General features: G+C 43.9%; 1 protein-coding gene across 1 annotated transcript; it reads left to right on the plus strand.

Annotated features, from left to right (window-relative positions):
- Positions 1 to 619: 619 nt before the first annotated feature.
- LOC111723145 (cytochrome c oxidase subunit 6C-like) lies at positions 620 to 844 on the plus strand. The gene has a single exon (XM_023509640.1). It carries the CDS (start codon positions 620 to 622, stop codon positions 842 to 844), a length of 225 nt encoding a protein of 74 aa, XP_023365408.1.
- Positions 845 to 2,132: the final 1,288 nt, after the last annotated feature.

The following is a 2,132-nucleotide window of genomic DNA, read 5'->3' on the forward strand; positions in this document are numbered from 1 at the left end:
CAGCATTTAAGAAATTCTCCCTAACTGACAACCTGTTAAAACTGTGAGACTTCCCATGAGACTCCAGATTTCTGGCTTCTTTTGAAAAAGTAAAAACCTGACTTCCCTGGAAACACCTGGCCTCGGAGACTCCCTGCCCCACTCAGTTGCACATTCTTCTCATGCTGACAAATGACAAGAGGAAGGCATGACCGGCCCACTTCATTTCTCTTCCAATGGCACCTGGAAATTGTTCTTCTCCAATACCTGTTCCTGGTGAGATCTTGCAGGAGACTGGGAGGAACCAGATCCAGAAAAGCAAGCTTTTTTAACAGCCCAGAAAACCCTCCACGGCACCAGAGGCAAACAGGAGACCTCACCTATGCCACCTTTGGCTGCTGCTGGTGTTGTCATCTTGAATTATTATCCCAGTTTGGGTTGAACAGGTTTGCTACTTTCTCAGAGTCTACCATTCAGAGAAGAGTTCCTTCTGTCTGGTGACTTGAGGATGGAGCGTATGTGTGTATTGTGGGAAAGATCTTACTTTTAGTTGTAAAAAAAGAGAGGGGGGCGCAGTTGTGTGTACCTCTGCCGGGAAGGAAGCGTTGAGGTTGGCAATCCGTCAAGGACAGTAACTACCATGGCTTCCAGTGCTTTGGCCAAACCTCAGATGCGTGGCCTCTTGGCCAGGCGCCTGCGGATTCATATTGTTGGAGCGTTTGTTGTATCCCTGGGGGTTGCAGTTTTCTATAAGTTTGCTGTGGCTGAACCAAGAAAGAAGGCATATGCAGATTTCTACAGAAATTATGATTCTATGAAAGATTTTGAGATGAGGAAGGCTGGTGTCTTTCAGAGCATAAAATAATTTTGAAATATAAAGAATTTCTTTGGGCTGATTTACATAGATGTACGTCACTGACCTGTGTTCCTGAGCTATGAACATGAGTGATAAATAAACTATTAATATATTCAAAAAAAAGAGGGGGGGCAGCGCCTGTGGCTCAAAGGAGTAGGGCGCCAGCCCTGTATGCCAGAGGTGGTGGGTTCAAACCTGACCCCGGCCAAAAAATCTGCCAAAAAAAGAAAAAAAGAAAGAAAGAAAAAGAGAAAAAGGAAGAAGAGCATTAGTCTAAGCTGATTGGAAGGGAGCTATCTTTATATCAGATGCCTGCTCTTTACTTAATGGCAGGCCCTGGTTAGCCAGTTTTATTTATTTATATGATCTGTCTGGACCCTCTAAGCACATGAGTTTCTACTAGATAATCTCTAAAACCTCTTTCCATCTTCACAAATCTAAACTTTATTTTTTTTTGAGACAGAGTCTCACTATGTTCCCCTGGGTAGAATGCCATGGCTTCATAGCTCACAGCAACCTCCAACTCTTCGGCTTAAGCGATTCTCTTGGCTCAGCCTCCCGAGTAGCTGGGACTACAGGCACCCACCACAACACCCAGTTTTTTTTGTTTTTGTTTTTTTGGTTGTAGTTGTCATTGTTGTTTGGCAGGCCTGGGCTGGATTCGAACCTGCCATCTCTGGTGTATGTGGCTGGCATCCTAGCCACTGAGCCACAGACGCCCGAGCCACACAAATCTAAACATTTCTAAGATAATATTTCACAGGTGTTGAACCTCTATGAGAGGTCTGTCCCTGCCCTCTTTTCTAGCAGAATATCCCTCAGGCTAAACATAAACACTTGACTTTGTCTTCCCCACTCAAGACCTCACAGGCAGATAAATGCCAAGCACCTCACAGGCACTCAGCAGATATTTGTGGAATAAAGTATTCCGGGCTGGCAATTAGCTTTGGAAAGACTCAACCGTGATTAACAGAGCAAATTACTATTTGAGAGGGCACAGATAATCACTTTAATTGCAATATCCATTTTGTCTTATGGTACCTAATAGCTTAAACTGCTTTAAATTGGTTTAAATATTTTGTTGTTTAAACGCTATTAACATGTTCTGGGTACAAACACAATCAGGCTTTTGGATTCCGTTGTTTTTGTCTACAGGAGAGATACACATGCATAGAGAACACTGCCCCCTTGTGTTTATTATTGGAACTTACCCACATTTGCATGTAGCCTGCCATACAGTCCACAGTTTACTGCAAGTGCAGGGAGTCAGCAACGAGCAAGGGACCCAGGGCTTCTG

This window comes from Otolemur garnettii, unplaced genomic scaffold (assembly GCF_000181295.1).
Source record: "Otolemur garnettii isolate 467f Iridium unplaced genomic scaffold, OtoGar3 scaffold00008, whole genome shotgun sequence".
NCBI lineage: Eukaryota > Metazoa > Chordata > Mammalia > Primates > Galagidae > Otolemur > Otolemur garnettii.